The sequence below is a fragment of the Setaria italica genome, chromosome III, assembly GCF_000263155.2.
Source record: "Setaria italica strain Yugu1 chromosome III, Setaria_italica_v2.0, whole genome shotgun sequence".
NCBI classification, from domain to species: domain Eukaryota; kingdom Viridiplantae; phylum Streptophyta; class Magnoliopsida; order Poales; family Poaceae; genus Setaria; species Setaria italica.
In genome coordinates this window covers 26,609,384-26,629,321 of record NC_028452.1, presented here as the reverse complement: position 1 = coordinate 26,629,321, position 19,938 = coordinate 26,609,384, and the positions used below count along the sequence as shown (strand labels likewise).

Here is a 19,938-nt window from a genome sequence, read left to right as displayed (position 1 = left end):
ATTATTTCAAGTGCTCTTTAATTATTTAAGACCGTAATTTATTAAAATGCTTTATTTAGTCCTTAGAGAGAGAAAGCTAGACTGAGTTTCTTACATTATTTTCATGATGGAATTTTGGGTGTTACAGAATCTTTGAGGAAACCAAAAGATGAATACAAAGACCTCATAGACGTTCTGAACAAAGCATGGGCTTGATTCCGTCAAAATCACGTGGGTGAATTCAAGGAGGAACTTTATTGGAAGATTGATTTCCCGGGATGTGTTGAATTTTCACATCTCGTGATACTTCCTTGAACATAACAAATATTTGTAACTTTTTTTCCATATATATAGTGCTGGAGATAGAAGCAGGGTAACAATTTATGTGGATACTACGTATGTGAGTTCATCCATGGCTTTGTAGATCCGAAGCGTATGACCGACCACGAGTTAATCATAGGTATACAAAATTCTTAACAATAAATTAGTTCTGATTGTGCAAATCCATTGATCTACTATATATATAGTAACCTTTGCCAATGACACAGATGATGTATAGGAAGCAAAGAGTCCTTGACACAGAGTGCATCAGGGCAATTCAAGAACAACACTCTGGATTTCTTCTAGACGAGGTAGTAAATCCACTGGGGGAGTTTCGTAATAATGGATCAAATCTACATCACCGTCAAGACTCGGGTTCAGAATAGCAGATACGAAATGTTGAACTTGAAAAGTTGAGGCAATGTAATATTATTCATATATGTGTATACACAATATGTATGTATATATAAATATAATAGTGTCTTAAATGTAATATTAAAGATAAATACAACTTTATATATATTAGCGTATTAGAACTAGTAATTCTTAAAGGTAACAAATACGAAATATGAATATAGAATACAGAAATAGAAAAGAAAATAAGAAAAGAAATTAAAAAAATTAATTAGTGCCGGTTGGATTTTGCTGGCGCTACGCAGGACGTGGCAAGCCCTTTAGTACCGGTTGGTCTCTGCCCTCTAGTACCAGTTATTTCAACCGGTATTAAAGCTTTTTTTAGTACCGAACCACCAATACCGGTTGCGAAACCGGTACTAAAGAGGGTTCCCAACCGGTACTGATGAGGCTTTCCCCAACAGTGCAACAAAGCAGCTCAGCACTTAGGCATGCGTGATGAGCGCCATGGCACTGTACTATTTTCCTCGAAAAAAAAGTATTACTGTAGTGTTTCAAATTAGAGGAGATGCGTGAATCAGCGAACAACGTCACTACGCTTGGTACTGTCGTAGCAACTGATAGTCCTCGCTCCACGCCGCATTTTTCGCACCCTTCTGCTTATGTTGCCGCTCCCATGCTCATTGGCCCGCCGCCTCTGGATCAGCAGCTGGGTATCCATACCCTCTCTATAAATTCACACCTACTTCAAATAGGAAGGGTATAGGTAGAAAATTATATACCTATTACAATTGGGGATGGTACAATTAATCAATTGAAAAAATATATATATTACAAAGTTATTCATTAGATATGGATGGGATTAGAGGGTAAGGAGTGGATAATAATTATTTGGATTTGGACGTGAAGATTTGCCCATATCCTCCGGTGGCACGCCTAGCCGCCCCACCATCTCTCGACTGCTCTGACGACAGCACGCGACGTGAGATGCGAGCTATGCTACCCCTGGTCAGAGGGGCGGCCGTGGAAGGAGCTGATGAAGAGTGCTGCGGCTCGACAGCTCGGTGCCGGCAAAATGCCGCACTGGAAGACAGACGAATTGAGAAGATGCGACTTGAGCCTTAAGGTCAAATGTGCGTGGATTGTGGACCGTGGTCACGAGATATATACAATTTACAATCTGTTATTAGTTGCTTTCATCCTTTCATGTCAAAAGATGGAATCATCAAGCAAATCATGCAACACATCCAACAGCTAACGGCCAATATATCCATGCATCTAGCTGTATGCTGTTGAGTACAAAAAGTGTAAAACCACGTGTACATGTGACCGCATGACTTATCTCAATTGTTGATTTCTTTCCATCCAATTGTTGATTCACTACCTACCCCATGTACTTCTCACCTACCCATTATTCATCTCACCATTGATTCAAAAATAGATGGCTCGGATAACTCATGTAGTCACATGCACATGTGAAATATCCATATTTGTTGAGTAATCTATCTAACAATCATGGCGATTCAAAGGTGAGTTCTTCATGTTCACAATCATGAATCATGCCTCTCCCTCTCATGCATCTGTTATTTCTTTTTACTTAAAAATTAATGGAATATTAGTACTTTATTATTCACAACATTGATTGTTATTTATGTGGGTCATTTGACATGTGGGATGAAGCTTGATAATAATTACCTTTTGTACTGCCAAATCATGTCTGTTAAGGCAATGGTGCACCGCGTGCAGAATGATGAATTTTGTCAGATAATGCATGGTGCGCCACATTGTATTATGGTCGATGTCGTCACATCTCACATACTCACATATAGTGGCGGCACATGTTCGGAAATGTACTAGTCATGAAGGGAAAAGAAGTGAAATCGTGTGGCAAGTGGTGTTGGGGTTGGACGTTGGAGGCTTGGAGCCTATGAGACGATAGGTTACAACTTACAAATCAAGGATTTGATGATAGTGTTTCAATATGAAATAATATACCTCATGATGATCGAGCATATATATATATATATATATATATATATATATATATATATATATGAAACATTGACTTTTTCTAATAACGGTAAGGACTTTTTTGTTCCGCTGAAGTGGCGGAACCAATATAAAATTCGTTCCTAGTTACATCTTGACTAGTTTTGATGTATATATCTGCCTACTGGTACCAGAACTATCTTTTTAGTAATGATTGATGTTTGAACACACCGCAAGTGCCATGGATGAAATCATCACCGCAAATGCCAACACCGCACCAAAGCACTAGAGTGCGTGGATTGCAAACAGATTAATTCATAGTGAATCTGTGTAAAAAGATCGGACCAGTTTCTGAAAGAGGCCAGACCGGTTTCCTCGGGCTTTTCCGAATTGCTTGCCCGGGAGGATTAATCATTACGCTTACATGGTAACAGCTATAGTTTTACGAGCAAACCAAGAAATGGTAACCAATGCACTCATGTGCGAAGAATGACTAATTTACGAGCAAACTAGTAAATAAATATTAGTGATGCTCTCATCTGGGATGGACCATGAAAGACATTGCCGACATGCCCTAAGCTGACTAGCAAGCGTAGAACATCAACTATGATTGTGGATATAAGTAGATGAACAACAAAATAGGTTAGAGAATGGACTTAGAGTTTGGGAGCAAACGGTTAATTTTGATGTTCGATTGGGTGTGTATTAATCAGCAGCAAAGCTTCATAGTGGGAAAATCTCACCCTAATTAGAGTCGAAGCTCTTACATATCTCATGCCAAAAATACAACTATAAACAAATACAGCTGAAAAAACCTTCAAGGGTTATCAAACCTCTCCAGAGCCATATATCTCATCCGAAGTTCCGGACTTCAAATTAGACGTTGTATATGTGTATTCCGATCATCTCGACCAGATTATGCATTGGTGGAGCCGGATTGATGATTTAACAAAATTAACAATACCGCCCTGAACAACCTTCAAAACGGTTATTATAATACCATGAAAATAAAGTTTCCATGAGTTTAATCTTTGTATTTGAAAGACTTTTGCAGTTAAAGTTTCAACAGCTTGACAGAAATTATTTCCAAGACATCATGGATGCCACTAGCTGAGTGTCTGATCTGGAGCCACAGAGCTAGCTCCAGACCTGCTGCGGGCTCCATGGATTCGGGCCAATTATACCATGCTCGCGAATCGTAAACCAAAGTGGAAGGTAGAAATATACATGCATATATAGCCGCGGTACACTAGCTACAACATTCGACGGTCTTGAGGCTCTTACCTACCGACGAATCTCATACCGTCTCTGTGCCATCGTCGGGCTCCAATCAGCCATAAGGAGAGTGCCAATCATTAAATCCATTATAAAGTCATAGATTGGGCCTTCAGGGCGAAGCCTACGCATTATTGGTACCGAGTGAACAGTGCGTGCACTAGACTTCGTCCAAGGAGATCATCGATTCAATATATAGTCCAAGGACGAGAGGTTTTATTTTTCTCCCAATAGTTTTTGGCAAGATTTTAAAATCAGTTTTTTACTCTGTTCAATAGATAGTCATTGATATATATGCTCTATTTAGAAAGAAAGATATATGTGGTGATCAAAGGAAAATACTGACATGGACAAAAGAAAAATGATCCCGTATGCATAACTCATTCCACATACAATTGAACATCGACATCAATTTATTTCAAAAATGATGATGCAAATTTCTTTGATTCGCATGACTTCAGATCAAAGTAAAATTACCCTTCTCCCTTCATCCGCAAAATGGCAAACCTACACTACACCTTTCAGTGGACCTGAACCAAAATTTCAAACCAAAGTTCTACCCTTTTAACTGATCTGAACCATCTAAATAGCGGCCTCAAGAACGTTAAAATTTACACACTAAGGGCGCCCTCCGCCGGCTCAGCCACTCGAGGCTTCGGCTTCGGCTTCTCAACAACAATGGCCTGTGTGGTTAAAACCATTCCAGCCACAGAGGCCGCATTCTGGAGCGCGCACCTTGTCACCTTGGCGGGGTCGATCACACCGGACTCCATCAGGTTCTCGTACTTGTCCGTCATTGCATTGTAGCCCACTTCCCACTCACTTTCCTTGACCTTCTCAACGACCACTTCACCCTCCACTCCAGCATTGTGTGCGATTAGTGAAGCAGGTGCTACCAATGCCTGCAGAAGTTGACAAGCTATTGTTAAAAAAAATAGATGTTTTGTTGCTAATGGAAACAGTATAGACGTGACAAGAACTGGCCTGAATTATGCAAATGCCAATGCCTGCAAGGCACACTACTATGGTCCATGTCTAATCAGAAACATACTCAGAAACGCACATCCTAGATGACGGTTACTAATCACGTTTTACCAGCACAGATAAAGGTATTTATCTGATTGGACGTCTGATGACGGTTACTAATCACGTTTTACCAGCACAGATAAGAGATAAAGGTATTTTGTGATTGGACGTCTGATGATAAATGCATTTATGTTATCTAACTGTATAGGCACAGATCAATTCGTTAATATCTGTCAGCCAAGTTACCTTTTGAATAATGTCAGCACCAAGACGCTCATCAGGGTCCTCAATTGTTTCCTTGATTGAAGGGACAATGGTGGATAGGTGCACATATGCCGTGCCACCTCCAGGAACAATGCCCTCCTCAATGGCGGCAAAAGTGGCATTCTTTGCATCCTCAATTCGTAGCTGGCGGTCCTCAAGTTCAGTCTCGGTTGCGGCTCCAACCTTGATAACAGCAACACCACCAGCAAGCTTCGCAATTCTCTCAGCCAATTTCTCAGTATCATAAACTGAATCAGTTTCAGCAAGCTCCTTCTTTAGCTGTGCAACCCTCGCTTGGATCTCATCTTTACTAGCTGCATCTGCTATCAGGGTAGTTGTGGTCTGATGTATAGTGACTTTCCTTGCTGTCCCAAGTTGTTCCTCTGTAGCATTTTCAACCAACAAACCAAGATCTTTTGCTAGGAACTCAGCACCTGAAAGTGAAATTATATCATAAGCAAGATGAAACTGAGAAATATATAGGCAAGTAGAATATAATTGTTAAATAAGGGTCTGGATAAGGAAAAGAACTAATAAAAGAAAAGAATATGACGCATCGAAGATTCTAACTTTGAGGAATTCATGCTATCCATTTAGCTATTGCATCATTGCAAGGAACTCTTATAATGTTCAGTAAGCTAAAACATCATGGTTGATGCAAGTGCAATAAAGAACCATGGTTTCTCTTGCAGGCTGACACTACTAGTCCAAATTGTCAATATTTAGGGTTCAGGGCTTCGAGTCGACTAATGGACCTAAAGAGATGAACTTGAACAACATGCTAGCATGCCAAGTATTTTATAACTCTTGACACCAAGAGACGCAGTTCAACTTCTCAACTCCATCGTAGATTCATAGACACATGCCGAACACCATTGAACAACCTATCAAGTTTTTGCATCAGATGGTTGCATAAAGTTTAACATTACAGATGATTTATGATTAATGAATCCATGCAATGCTAACTGAGAAAACGCCTTTGATGGTTTGATCACTTAGTATTCTCACCCAATTTTGTTCAAGTGGAAGAAAGAAGCTACAGCACAGCTGATGAAACTAAAGAGCTACTCAATGTATTGTGGAAAAAGGCTAAGACATTGGACAGATTATATGGAAAAAGAAAATAATATATTTATATCTGACATAATTTCTCTGAGCATGGAGCATTTATTGCATCAACTTATCGCAGGCATCAAAGCAAAAGACTTCAATCAGCAAAAGGGAATGCAACCACAGTAGTGAAAATACGTACCAATCTGAGGAAAGAATTAAGATACAATAGTGTCACTGTTGGTTGCAAGACAAACCTGTAACAATGGCAATGTCCTGAAGGATAGCTTTCCGCCGCTCACCAAAGCTCGGGGCCTTAATTGCTGCAACGTTAAGGATTCCTCGGAGCTTGTTAACAACAAGAGTTGCCAAAGCTTCACCAGTAATGTCCTCAGCGATAATGAACAGCGGGGCTCTCAGCTGTGTGGTCTTCTCCAAAATTGGAAGAATTTCCTTTATGCTTGTGATCTTTTGATCAGTAATAAGAACCTTAGCATTCTCAAACTCCACTATAGATTTCTCAAGGTTGGTCACAAATTGTGGAGAAATATATCCACGGTCAATCTGCAATATTTAAAAAAACTTTTAAACTTGAGGACCTGTGATAGTACATATGCATTGTAACATTTCGATGTTATGTAATTTGAAGTTTCGGGTTCAAGAAAAAAAAATCAGAAGTTTGGGTCAAGAAAATAAAATCTGAACTTTCTACTTCATACAAAGAAAGGAAGTAACTGTACAAGCTGAGTATTTAACGAACCTCCATTCCTTCTTCAACATCAACAGTAGTCTCAAAAGATGATGAAGACTCAATTGAAAGGACACCATCAGGGCCCACTTTGTCAATTGCTTCGGCAATCATGGATCCGATAAATTCATCATTGCCAGCAGAGATAGACGCAACAGCTGTAAAACCGAACAGCTCCAAATTAGGCATGAATTATGTTTTGAAAATACAAATTTTGTTACTTGTCTGTGCTAACAAATGAAAGTAAATAAAAGATACAAAGTCTAACATTAAAATACAATAACCACCTTTGATATCACCTCCACCCTTGACTGGTCTAGCCTTGTTCTCAAGCTCCTGAATTAGACCCTGCACAGTTTTGTCTATTCCCTTCTTAAGTGACACAGGGTTTGCACCAGACGTGACACTCAGAAGGCCTAGCTTGATGATTTCACGAGCAAGGACAGAAGCAGTTGTAGTCCCATCACCAGCCGAATCATTGGTCTTGCTAGCAACCTTTAACAACAAAAAGGTCAAGAATATAGCTTGAGAATTCAGAATTCTCAAATATTACAATGATACCACATGTTAATTAGAAAGAAAAATAAATCACCTCACGGATCAGTGCTGCGCCAGCATTTTCCATTGGGTCATACAGCTCAATAGCCCGGGCAATAGTAACTCCATCATTTACAACTTTGGGCGCACCATACTCATCCAGCACTACATTCCTCCCTGTGAAAACATTCCAGAGGTCGCAGATTGCTTCAGCTTAACAGTACTGTATATTTTCTTTTTAAGCTAGATTACGCAAAAATGTGTTATGATCACAGAAGATGGTATGCCCATTGTCTAAGCTAAGAAACAAAAGTACACTAAACAGTTCATCGCGGATCACAGTCAAAAAACTCGATCGGTGGGGGAAAGACCGCCTCCCACAGCATTACACTAAGAAAGAAATCTCAGCCAAGCTAGCCAAGAAAACCTCCAAACTCCAGCTTCACCTAGGGCGGCACCGTAACCTCGGCCAACCATGACCCACTGGGTTGGCGAATGGCGACCACTACAACTACCCCAAACCAACCACAGGTGCCACAGGCCGGCGCCCTAGGGGTGGAGCTAGGTTATAAGTGCTAGGTGCGGCTGCTCCCAGAAAAAAATCATAGTCTCTTATCACCTCTAAATTTTCACCATGTTAAATTGAATGTCTAAGTATGTTGTGAAGGTGCCACACCCCCCTTTATTCTTCTCTATCTCCACCAGCCCTACCACTATTTTTTCGGGTTGCCAGTGAGGGGATCTTTTTTGCTGCAACCAGGATTTTGAATCCTGGTTGGTGTCTCCCTCAACCGGGGAGCTTACCACTACACTACAAGAGTGTTGCCTTTCGAGGATCAAAATTAGCTTTCAAGGATTAGAATTTGCATTAAATAACATTCTGTCAGTAATCACTAAAGGTACTGAACATATTATGGAGCATCCTGATAACGTTAAGGAACTAGGGGCACAAAAATTATACATAAACATTAGTGTCGTATAATTCGAGAATGAAATAGTTAATGCAGTTGCAATAGAAAGAAATTACAATTGAGTCTGTATCAGCAGGCGTAATTTTGAAGATGAAGCACCTGCTACAACATCAAAATGGCAGTTTTAATTCTGGAGGTGAAACACAATAGAGCATCTAACACACAGAATGTGCTGTAGCATCCGGGTCAGGGCGTTCGCTACCTCGGGGCCCGAGGGTGACACCGACGGCGTTGGCGAGCTTCTCGACGCCGGCCTGGAGCGCCGCCCTGGATTTCTGGTCGAACGCGATGTCCTTGGCGTCCGCACGCACCACGAACCGCTGCGACCGGCCGTTCCTGGCCCTCCTCGCCCTGCCCTGCTTGCAGCCAAGAAGAAATGTTACATTACATATAGGAGAGGATGGAGAGCACAGAATTCGTCAGGAAACCACAGTTCAACAAACACGGAAGACCCTAAATTGGGCGAGGAACCGCAATTCAGACGGCCTCCCCGCCGGAGAAAACCGCAATTGAGGAACCAAGAAACAATTGACAGCCACGCCGGGAAAGAAATAAGCCTGCGCACGAGGGAGGAGAGGAGGAGCTGACCTGAGAGAGGGGCCGGAGGAGGGAGGCGGTGGAGATGGCGTTGGCGGAGGCCATCGGGAGACGGAGAAGAAGGATCAGGGAGCGAGCCGAGAGGATAAGGTGGAGGGGACGAGGCGGAGGATTTGGAAGCAAAGTGTCGAGGCGAGGCGGGGTTTAGAGATGAGGTAGCGCAGTTTTTATACGCTGGAGAGTGGGTCTGTGGGTGCGAGACTGAGGGAGGGAGATGGGGTTTGGAGGCAAGACGGGTTGAGGGACTTCTAGAACATTCAACGTTATTTTGTTCGTGTTCTGCAAATTATGAGGGTTCTTTTGTGCGTGCGTGCAGAAATGTGAACAAATTAAATAACGCTCTTTGTTTTTAGAAAACGTTATCTGAAAAAAAAAGTATTGCAGCGTGTCATCTTAAAACTAACCCCAATTCAAAACATGACATGTCATATAATGAGAGAATGATACACCTCCTGCAATACATATCATGCTGTTATTTCTTATAAAAGCACAAGTCAATTAATTAGTGTCTAGATCATGTCTATGACAATTGACAAGATAAAAAAAATATGCGTGTGGTTTAAAATGTTGGTTTTTCATACTCAAGCTCTATCTTCATGGAGATACTACTTTCATCTCCCTTCTATAATTACTTGCCATGTCAGTAAAATGGTGGCGCCTAATTAATAACTATAATACCATTGGTATATATTACGACTAGCCTAACTAAAACGATCAGTCATATTGCCATCTGACAGCCAAAACCAAAGAAAGTTGTGATCATCATTGGACCCTCCGGCTCCGCTACATGAAAAAACTACTGCAACAACACCAAACACGCGTCCTTCGGTGCCTGGTGCATCTCTGATAAAAACTAATATAAACTTTGAAAATGGTAAATTTCACTTTAAAATATGCAAAAAAGAGAGAAAAATTGGAAACCATTTTTGTGAAAATGATGCTACTGCATTTGAAGTTTGTCTTTACATCTTTTAAATAGGGTGTACAGCTAACAATTGTACATAGAAGATGCTATACTTTGCCCTCTTCCTCTCCTCTCCCGATCTCCCCGTGGCAGTCTGGTGGCCCCGAACTCCTTTGCTCAAGCGAGAAAACTGAATCGTGCTACTGGTTCTATGGAGTATAAAGGAAGCAGGAATTAGGACAACCTTCTACCATATTGTAGGCTGGCTAAAGAGGAGCTCTTAAGGTTGCTTTGCTAATGGGCTCAAAAGAAAGCAGTAAGGTCGGCGTGTATAATTATGTCTGTTGTTTCATAGCATGCTCTCTACCAAACACTTAAAACAATGCACACACTGATGGGAAAACAACATTATCTAAGGGCTTGTATTTCTTAAAAAATATGAACCCTTATATAGTAGGGGTGCCTCTCCTTTTATAGGGAGGCCAACCGACATTTTACATACCGAATTTACCCCTACTCAACCACTACATTCTTAGAATATGCCGTACAAAATGGTAAAGAAAGAGTCATAATCCGACTTGAACTCTCCCACCAGGTCATGCGGTTCACGCCATCATGGTCACGCTTGCAACGTGACCCTCTTCCTGGTACCTTGACGAGGTTGATCCCGCGAGGCTCCTGGATTCCTTTCGTGCGAAGGTGCCTGCCGACTTTGTCCTTCCCCCACGGGCTTGACATAAACCTTCGCTCCCTTCCTCTCGATGTGGAGACCTGCGAAAGTGGCGAACAAATTATCTAACACCCTCGCAACTATCTCGGTGAGGGTGATCTTGGTAGCGATGTTGATTTCACCCTGTGAAGGTGAAAACTAATTTGATTGGCCCTGAGTCAATGCGATCCATAAAAGAGTGTGTGCGAAGGTGACATTGATATCATTGAACAAGATCCCAACAGTAGCTCCTCGTGGGTGAGGTTCAAACTCCAGCAGGATGAACCCTCGAAAATCATTTGATCTCGATCAAGAATTAAAAAACGTCCCCCTCGCACGCTGGAATGGATCGAGCTGTGAAGGCGGGTGAATTGACCCTTTTGCCCCTGTCCTTTTACCGTTAGGCGCGGTTAACGAAATGGCATCTTTCGGTGCCTATAAATAGAGGGAGGGTGCCGTAATTTTCGCACCCTCGTGTGTTGCAAACTCTTGGAACCTTCGTCTCTGTTTGCTTTGAGATTCGTGCTTTCGCAGCCGCGGCCCTTTTCTTACAACTGCAAAGGTGATTCGACTTTATCTCTTCCTTTCTTCATTTGTTCTATTAAGTGGCAATTGTTTTATACTTTGCATTTTTCCAACAGTCATTGTGGCTCGGGTTAAAATCACCGCAAGCACAATGGATGCGTCTAAACTTCCCGACGCTAATCCAGCGAATCCTGACGCCCAGGAAAATCCCAATGTAGGTAAACAACTTATCTTTAAAATCCCAATGTAGGTAAGCAACTTATCTTTAAATCTCGTATAGCCCATGTACAACAGTTTTTTAACATCTATCAACATGCATTCATCAATATTTTTTAAAAAAGTCTGATTTAATTGTTATCAACATTTCTTGACATTGACCAACATTTTTTATATATACCAACATTTTTCTATAATTTTTTAACATTCACCAACATTATTGCTCAACAATTTTTTACATGCACTAACTTTTTTTGCACTCACCAATATATTTTTGCTCAATATTTTTTTTATATTCACCAACTTTTTTACGTGTTCATCTAAAATGTTAAGATAGTTTATTGGACCGTTGTGGGCTAGTTATTGAGCTACTGCTAGATTATAGATGTTTATTTATCTATCTTCTGGAAGGTGGATAGGATTTCCTCAAGCATGCACGTACACCACCATACTCCCTCCACTAGCGCTTGCACATTGCCTCAACACTACCGTGGACCGGGGTTGATGATTTGCTCGTAATACTGGGTTCCACATTATCTTGCTCATCTCTTTACTTATTGTATGTATGATTTTGCATTTATCTTCATTCAATATACCTTAGTATCTTTCTTAAAGTAAATGTTACCATAGTTTGATAGGTTTCACTATAATTTGTTTTGCGGTAGAGATAAAACCACTAGATAAACAATCATGCACGTCCTGATATAAATGTATATACATGCATATCCCAGTGCTAGCCAAATGGGTTGTGCAAAATAATGGCGGTCTGGACATGCTACTGTGGTCCAGCCAGGTAGCAATGGTGCTTAGACCAGGATGACACGAACTATTTTCCTGCTTCGGGTGTGCTACCCGACATGATGGGGTAGCATGAGCATGCCATCACGAGTAGAGAACTGATTTTCGATCGTTCCCTTTTATCCCGGTTTAAAGTAGATCCGAGATAAAAAGTCACAAACCGGGACTAAAACTCAGCCACTGGCGGTGGGCTCACCAACCGGGACTAAAGAACTCTTTTAATCCCGGTTGTAAAGGCTAGTGGCCCTGACGAGCCTTTTCTCCCGGTTTAGAAACACCAACCGGAATTAAAGGACCCTCTTTTAGTCCCGGTTGGTGTTTCTAACCGGGACTAAAAGCATTAGTCCCAGTTGAAAACACCAACCGGGACTAAAAGAGAGACCTTTAATCCCGGTTGGTGTTGCCAACGGGGAGAAAAAGCCCGTCAATCACCTCGTTTCGCGCCCCCCCCCCCACTCCACCTCCTCGATCTCTGTCTCAGAAAATGCACATGTACTCTAGCTCCTTCCTCTTCCTTCCTTTTCCTCTCCTCCCTCCCACCCTCCTTCTTCCTTATCCTTTCTTCTTTTCCCACGCAGGCAGGCAGCGGGCGCAGCTGGCGAGTGGCCGGCCGACGGCGCGCGGGAGCCGGAGGCGGAGGCCACACGGGTGCACGGCGCGGAGGTGGGCGCCGCCGCCGGCGGGGCGGGGCGGGGCAGATGGGCGGCGCGAGTGAAGCAACCGTCCACGATATATAGTTCGAGGGATTAATGTTGGGAATACCAACCGGGATTAATGTTGCTTTAGTCCCGGTCGAGGGACCCGGGACAAAAGACATCTCCTTTTGTCTCGATTGATTAATCCCGGATAGTTTTTTTTGGGAGATTTACGCCCTACCAATCAGGACTAATACTCAGTTCTCTACCAGTGCACCGTCCACGATACATAGTTCTCTAGTTCGAGTTCGCAAAATCTATATGCTGACAGGTCACACTGGAGTGCCAACGTGCGACCTTCACGCCCCGTTGCACATGTGAGGGCTAGCCTAGGAGGCTGCGAGGGAGGCGACTGCATGATTGGCTGGCCTGCTAGATGTTTTTGTCATTTTGTGGCATGCTGAGTCATTATTAGTATCAATTGATCTTCTTTAATTAAAATGTGATAACTGCATTGTGCACCACTGCATATATTTTGAAATATTTTACATTGACAATTTATATTTAAGCTGTACTAGTATATAAACTTAATTATGTTCATATTACAAGTACACATAAATTGAAAAATTGTTAATATAAGTTGATACATAGTCTCTATATAACTTGATAAACACTGCTGGAGGATCGACGTAACCCCCTTTAGTACCGGGCGCTCGACCGGTATCGATTGGTCGGTAACAGGTCAGCCCAACCGGTACTAAATGCGCCATTTAGTACCGGTTGGTGTGCGAGCCATGTTGCGTTGTTGCGGACGGCAGTTTAGTACCGGTTGGTTTTACTAACCGGTCCTAAAGTTTATTCCTTTTCTTTTTTTTACCCTTTTATTTCAATTTGTATTCGTAATGAACCGAGCTTTAACTAATAATATTACGTTAATATATCAACCCATTCAAATCCAAGTATCACAAGTGTCAACACATTCAAATCCAAGTATCACAAGTGTCAACCAATTCAAATCATTAACACTCAATAGTTCGTACATCAATGCGTAAGGTCCTAGAGAGAATAAGTTCAAATCCATAAGAAAAGGGTATGGTAGGAGTACATCCATGCATGCTACATATTTAATAATTCATTTCATTTATGTAGATATGCCACATAGCTTAAGTCTCCAATCATAAAGCCTAGAACTTCATCAATATAAGCTAGAGTATGAATTAGTGCACTCTCTAGCGCTTCACAAGAACGGTCACATGCACTACCATAAATCTCAAACAATGGAAACGACATCAACTGAAATGGCCTGTAGAAAGTGAGATAAGCCTGGAGCTTGAAATCTCTAATGCGTATCGGGTTTCCATCGGCGTAACTACAATTCAACACATCCAAGACTTGAGCCAGAATCGCATGAAAGCTCATTGCTGCCAAGGTTTGACCAAAGACATCCTAAAAGAAGAGAATAACTTGATGAGATTTAAAACATGTTACATAATTAAAGATAAACGAATGATTAGATATGTTCCATACCATGTCATATTGATTCAGCTGACAAAGCCTCTCAGTAGTTCTAGTTACATTGCTTTCTCCTTCTCGAGCGTCTTTATTCGAAAGTATAAGAAGTCTGGTACAAAGTACCCATGATCCATAAGTTGTTGTAGGCAGGCCTCCACGGCGGTCCTTTAAAAAGTTACCCTACTTGGTGCTAATTGATCCCATGCGGCCATTGAAACCATCGGGATGGGCTGTCCTGGTACTCTCATCCAGTTGGCCTATGTTTCTCGAACAGGTACTTGAAAAGAGATTTTTACTCTTTTAAAATTTTGTGAACCAACTATCTTGGATTGCACTAAAGGAGAAGTACCACCTAGAGCTTCGATAACATCTTTCAGCCATTTAATATTGTCGATAAGCTACATTGTATTTAAGAAAATTTAGGAATTATTCATGTGTAGTAAAAAACAATTACAAGAAGGAAAGAATATTACAATGTTGGGAATTGCTCCTTTGTTTCGATCGCCTTTTGGCAAGTCAATGACGTGATTAGGGAAGTGAATTCTTGGAGGATGTGACACCCGACCCAATTTGGTTGGCCCAATGTGGCCCATGAGCGTAGGTGCGCATGTTTAGTACCACCTTGCTAGTTAAGCAAGGGTGGAGCCAACTTATAAGCCTTTATCAACCAGCCATAGCACCTTCGGGTTAACCCTTTTACACGAAGCGAGGATGAAAGTATACGCAATGTGCTATGTGTACACGTGCCCACCCCTCAGAAGGACTGGGTGGTGCGGCTTTGAGCATGGGGTGTTACAAATAGTATCAGAGCCGACCTTCGCGGTTGCACGTACGGATCAGTGTGCGGGCATATGGTGCATGGCGCGTGTGGGCTCTGGATGGGACACACGGCATGACATATGGCGCCAGCATTAGATGTACATTGTGTGCTTAGAGGAATGTTCCTAGACATTTGCCCAAGTGTGGGTGAGTTGGACCGACGAGGACGTCAGGTTCTTTGAGGGAAGAGGGGTGTATGTGACACCCGGCCCAATTCGGTTGGCCCAGTGTGGCCCATGAGTGTAGTTGTGCATGTTTAGTACCACCTTGCTAGTTGAGGAAATTGTCAACTAGCCATAGCACCTTCGGGTTAACCCTTTTATACAAAGCGAGGATGAAAGTGTAAACAGAGTACTATGTGTACGCGTGCTCGCCCCTCGGAAGGGCTGAGAGGTGCGGCTTTGAAGGATGGGATGTTATAGAGGACAAGCCAATGGTGGCTCCTCAAAAATGTAGTGTCCATGGCCGCCGCGGCAAGAAGAACTTCCACATGGCATAGTTAGCCCAAAATGTCAAATAAAATTGTGATAAGATAATTTGCCATCATTTTTCTTAACTAGTCAACTTTGCCACCAATAACACATTATCATATACGCACATCATTTTAATCCAATACAAGTAGCAAAATCATTTTAATGCATCAAAATTAAAATTATCAAAAAAAAGAAAAACTAACTGGGGAGGGAGCGCGGGGAAGGCGCGGCGGCAGCCCACACGGGAGCCGGGGGAGGGAGAGGCATGATGACAGCACGCGGCGGAGGCGACGGCGGCGGCCTGAGCAGTGACGATGATGGTGGCGGTTGGGAATGGGGGCGACAGCGATGGGGACGGGGGCGACGGGCGACGGACTGGGGACGGGGCGACGGCGGCGGTCAGGGCCGGGGGCGACGGCGACGGGGATGGGAGCGACAGAGCCTGGGATAGGGTAGCGGCGGTTGGGGACGGGACGACGGCGACAGAGCCCGGGACGGGGCGACTTAGTCGGGAACTGCTAAGTGTTTGGAGAAGACGAAGTATATGTAGGTGCGAAAGTTTAGTACCGATTGAAAGACCTACTCGTACTAAATTGCTCCATTTAGTACAGTTGGAAGCCTTGCCCGGTCCTAAATTTCTCCATTTTATACCAGGTAGGACTACCAACTAGTACTACAATTGCTAAAATGGTGTGCACTGTCTTTTATTCTCCTAAGTTTCCTTTCCCGCACGCACTGTTTTTATTTTCCAAAGTTTCCTTTTACTCATTCTAAAATACTCTCCATTCTCCTTACTCTAATCCTCATGACATATAAAAATTATATATATGAAATAGTAGAGATAAAAATTCATCATATATACATATTAAGTCTTACATAAATCAGATACTTAGAACCTAGGATCGTCCACATCACGACCGTTAATTTGGAAGACAAAAAGATACACCAATCCTAAAATAATGGTACAACATAAGATCTACGAGTCCACCTACTCTAGCTGAATTAATATCATAAAGAAATCTTGAAATAATTGTCCAAACGTCTTTCGGAGCAGTGTCATATTTTCATAATAGAAGTATGTTGGCCCAATAGCCTGTCTAGGCAAAAGACCTGTTGATTGAGCATGGCCCATTTTGGCAATCCAAAACTAACCAAAAGTCGATGGGTCAAGGTAAGTGAACAAATCTCTGTCTGAACCGGCTATTGATCACCATACTTCTATTATGAAAATCTGGCTCCAAAAGGTGGGTGGAAAACTATTTCAAGATTCTTTTATGAAGTTCAGCCAGAGTTTGTGGACTCTAAGTTCTTTTGTTCTCTGGTATTGGAGGAACGGAGGTGTTACATCCATTGTCAGTCCATCTGTGTCGTATTACGTGAAAAATGGATATAGAGCTTCGTATTAGATAAAGAACTTGATCAATATTAAGTAGGGGAAACAAAGAGTAAATGCGTTTATAATATTTAGTCCTCGCTCTAAAAAACTCTCCATTCTTCTTACTCTAAAAAACTCATTCAAAAAACTCTCCATTCTCCTTACTCTAAAAAACTCTCCATTCTCCTCATTCTAAAAATATCAACAAGTACTCCATTTATAACATAAAACTCATTCTAAAAACTCTCCATTCTCCTCTAAAAAACTCTCCATTGTCCTCTATCTAAAAGATCAACAAGTACTCCATTTGTAAAATAAAACTCATTCTAAAAAACTCTCCATTCTCCTCGTTCTAAAAGATCAACAAGTACTCCATTTGTAACATAAAACTCATTTAAAAAACTCTCCATTCTCCTCACTCTAATAAAGCAACAAGTACTCCATTCGTAACATAAAACTAGCTCAAAAAACCCTAGAATACTATTACCAGAGGAGGGAGAATGAAGTTGCCGGTCTAGTGAAGAAGCCGGTCAAGTGAAGAAAAATGAAGCTCGAGCTAATGGTTGAGCTTCCTCGAGGAGGAAGGAAGCAGCTGATTTATAGAACAAATGATTACTACCGGCTGGTAGCTTCAAACCGGTACTAAATGGTTATAATTAGCACCGGTTCAAGCTACCAGCCGCCATTTAGTACCGGTTGAAGCCACCAGCCAGTACTAAATGACTTCCAGGGGAATCTAGCTGTTGGCCACGCGGTCCACGAGCTACCATTTAGTATCGGCTGAGGCTCCAAAACCGATGCTACAGGAGCTCCGGTGGTACTGTTCGTGACGACCGGTACTAACGCCGAGCGTAGTACCAGACGAAAATACGTCCAGTACTAATGCGTCGGACGAATGCTTAGTTTTCCAATAGTAAAATAACCTCTATATAAGTTGATAGTACCGCGAGAGATATGAATCATTAGTACCGTTGCTTATACATAAGTTACTAATTTTTTTCTCTATTTAAGTTGCTACACAGTTCATATATAAGGTACTGCTATACAATTATTATAAGTTGATAATAGTTTAAAAAAACTCAAAACATATTAAATATGGACCTTGTTCCATACATCTCGTTCAAAAGAATATAATGGAACAAATGGATATGAAATGGATGATTCAAGGTGAGAGTTATGTACGATCAAAGAAAATGAATCAAAATTACCTTGATGATGTCAGCGATGATGATATAACTAAAAAGAAAAAAAATACTATTTCCCTCGTTCATTTTCCGACAGCGGGGTTGCTTCACGGGCATGTGGCAGAAGCTAATAGGGTTGCGCAATTGCTTCTCCCCGCGACGGATCGCGCCTTAATCCTATCCGTTCGAGTTATCTTCTCGTTCTTCTCAAATTAAAATTAAAAACCCCTAATCGCCGACTTGAAATTTTTGCTACATCACCTGCCTTATTTGTAGTGATGGCTGCCTGGCAGGCACATCAGAGTACCGATTGAATAATCTTTAAGCAGTAGAGATTCTTTGTGCCTGGCATGTCTAGATTAATGCTGGAATGATCGGGATTATGTAAATTAGGCATTGATCAATGTGCGAATTATTTGTTGAGCTTTGTTTAATATCATCTATCCTGGTGATTTGACACACGAACTTGTTGTACGGTTGCATTGGCCGCTTGGTTCCTTTTTTATTAGCTGCAAAGTACCTCAAAAAGAGCAAAACCAGAAATTTATTTTTTTTCTTTGTTGTAGGGAGAGCGGTGCTAATTTTCAAAATCTTGCTTGAATGTGAGATCTTAATAGTGGCTGCACGGTTGCGGTCTGAGCCTGAGCGTGACACCGAGGTATGGAGCTTGTGACACTTCAGCCCACAGGCTCGTCCTTGCGTATTCAACAATTCATCAACTATGGAGGTAGTCGCCAAGATCGAAGGCAATCGACAGAACAGTGGGAACAGGGAGCCCTAAATGCGGAGCGGCGAGTCATTTTCTGTGTATCTGCTCAGCAAATAATAAGAGCATCAAATCATGTTTTCTTTGTAGCTGAGCTGTGAGTGTCACTAATTAGCGTTTTCCCGCCAGAGATACGACACATGTATTTGCAATATTGACTCAAGGCCGGATTTGCTGCTGGGAGGATGGGAGGGAGGGAGGGACCGCCAACGAAAAGATGAGCCAATCTGTCTGTTGGTGTCCTGGGCTCCTGGCCTGCTCTCTGCCTCTGTGCCCTTGATTCTTGGAGTGGGTCGGGCTGATACTCCTTTTCTTCATGGGTATGGCCGAAGGACTGTAGTGATGGGCTGGGCTGGTTGATCCTCCAGGTCCTCGCTCCCACCTAGTAGCAAAATAAAAAAAAAAAGAGAGCAAACAGTTGGCCACTCTCTACATCGCTATGCATCGAACGCAAGCAGCAAACAGTTGATGATGAGATTGCACAACTACTACGGAGATAGCAGCAGTAGCCACTGCGGAGGTCGTGCCAGTGTAGCTTTCAGGTTCAGGCAGCGAGATGTAGGCGTGTAGCTCTTGCTTTAATTTTTCTGAACCATGCTGGCTGTGCTGCCGCAGCAGCTTGGGCTGCTACAAGGCAAATGCAGACAGCAGGGGCAGACATGGACTGAAATGGCAGCCAAGAGGGACTGCTGCTGCCTTGTTCTTGTTTCCTCTTTACTGATCTTGCCCGTGAGGACTGAGGTACCAGCCAAAGCCAAACAAACTGTCAGTAGTCATTGTCTTTCCAGTTCCAAGCATTAGCGTTTTTTTGGACCACGACAGCATTTTATCACCTCCACGCAAGCATGCAAAAATTGGGCGAGAAAAGATAATGAGGGCCACGCCATGTCAATAAGCTACACGACGGGTGA

At 42.3% G+C, this 19,938-nt stretch overlaps 1 protein-coding gene across 1 annotated transcript; it reads right to left on the bottom strand.

Moving 5' to 3' along the window:
* Window positions 1-4,271: 4,271 nt before the first annotated feature.
* Window positions 4,272-9,261, bottom strand: LOC101782665 (ruBisCO large subunit-binding protein subunit alpha, chloroplastic). The gene is made up of 8 exons (XM_004962372.4): window positions 9,103-9,261; window positions 8,717-8,870; window positions 7,599-7,720; window positions 7,294-7,501; window positions 7,019-7,164; window positions 6,516-6,822; window positions 5,191-5,642; window positions 4,272-4,820 (listed from the first exon to the last, which is right to left on the bottom strand). Exons 1-8 carry the CDS (start codon window positions 9,154-9,156, stop codon window positions 4,530-4,532), a joined length of 1,734 nt encoding a protein of 577 aa, XP_004962429.1. The 5' UTR covers window positions 9,157-9,261; the 3' UTR covers window positions 4,272-4,529.
* Between the last annotated feature and the right edge of the window lie 10,677 nt (window positions 9,262-19,938).